The 1553-nt window shown below is 45.5% G+C and overlaps 1 protein-coding gene across 1 annotated transcript in view; it reads left to right on the top strand.

Moving 5' to 3' along the window:
* picalmb (phosphatidylinositol binding clathrin assembly protein b) overlaps positions 1–1553 on the top strand; it is a 23591-nt gene extending 22038 nt beyond the window's left edge. The window contains exons 20-21 of the mRNA XM_017437206.3: positions 128–233; positions 1428–1553. Coding sequence (XP_017292695.1) covers positions 128–220 — 93 coding nt within the window. The 3' untranslated portion in view covers positions 221–233; positions 1428–1553. The remainder of the gene's footprint in view (positions 1–127; positions 234–1427) is intronic.

Genomic DNA, 1553 nt, shown 5'->3' with positions numbered 1-1553 from the left:
TTTTTTTTTTTTTTATAAATTAACCCATCTCTTCACACGTGGCAGCTGCTCCGAACTAATCTCATCCCTCCTTCAGTCTCTGAACTGACTCTGCCTTCTCCTCTGGTCCTCCCACTTCCTGTGTTAGCCCTCCGCAGCCTCTAGTCCTTCCAGCCAGAGTCCTCTCCGAGCCCCGGGACAGGACCCGTTTGCACACCTCTCTCTCAAGGATTTCTTGTAGAGCATCTCTTTAGGTACATCATGCTCTTTGCTTGCAGATGCGCCTGCATGTTGTTGTTGTTCTTGTTGTTGTTGTCCAGTGCAGAATTTTAATTTGAACCCCCTTTTTTTGTCTCTTCCTCTCCTCCGATTGGTCGTTCTTCGCTTTAAATGTTCTTTTCGTTGCTCGTTTTTTCCACCGATGGAGGCCGAACTCCTTCGCCGTTGTTCTTTTATTTCTCACATTTCTCAAACCGCCCTGGTTTGCTCAGCTCTGAACCTTTAAGTTAAACACTTTCAGATTCGAATGAATTCAAACAACTGGCATCCAGATTAAAGCTCAGAGAAAACAGGTTTTCAGTTCATTGTTTCCTAAAACAAACTTTATTTAACTTATAAACAGAAACAAACAAAATGTATTGATTTAAGATCAATGAAAACATGTTACCAGCATCAGATTCCAAATATAAAATGCTAAATGTTAAGTTTTTACAGAATCTTATCTGACTCCTGACAGAGATCTGGAGTCGTCCTGAAGCCTCGTTTGCTCCTACTGTCAGGAAGTTATTTATTAATTTCTTTATTTTGTAACGTCACAACTGGGTCAGATCTGCACTTCCTGTTTGGTTTTGGGTCCCTAACACGAAGGGGGTGTAACGGTACGTAGAAATCAGAAGAAGTTTAGTCAAACGGCAAAAAAAGACACGAATGCTGAAATTTCTTGTAAATTTCTTTTAAAAGAATAATAACGCCTCCCAGAAGGAGAAAACGGGGAACAACAAACCGCGCTTGCTTGTCGTGTGCAGACGGGTAATCTGACTCTAAAATATCAAAACGTTTATTTGACACAAACGTCTTCTTTTAACCTAAGCTCGATCCAGAACAAACAAAGGTTAAAAATAAAAACGTTAAAAGTCGAGTCTCGGTGAGCGCTGGCGGTCGGCTTCACGAACGAGCACCAGGTGAGGAACGATTCTGTCCCTTTGGGCTTTCCGTAGCGCCGCCTCTGGTTCTGAAACTCTTCCTCGCTGGTTTTAGCTGTGGTTTCCGTTCGAAACGCTCCGTTCTTGCTTTGCTTTGACGCCGGGTGCTTCAGACGGCCTCCGTCTCGCTGCGTGAGCCGAACCCCCCGCGGCTCGGTACCGTTACACCCTTACGAAGTAGCCGTGGCTCGCTCGCCTCCGGCTCCACCTCAGCCACCCTGACCTCGTCTCTTCCTCTCCTTGCAGATGCAGTTCATGTAATTTGAAGGAAGTGTCTCGGAAGACGAAGCACTTAGCAGCAGAACCTTTTGTCCTTGTCGCAGTCTAACTCTTCGGAGAAGCATCCACAGACCCCCCCCCCTCCTCTTCTTC

The sequence above is a fragment of the Kryptolebias marmoratus genome, linkage group LG2 (assembly GCF_001649575.2).
Source record: "Kryptolebias marmoratus isolate JLee-2015 linkage group LG2, ASM164957v2, whole genome shotgun sequence".
Classification (NCBI taxonomy): Eukaryota; Metazoa; Chordata; class Actinopteri; order Cyprinodontiformes; family Rivulidae; genus Kryptolebias; species Kryptolebias marmoratus.
Note: the sequence above shows the minus strand (reverse complement) of the source record. Positions and strands in the feature narration are given on the sequence as shown.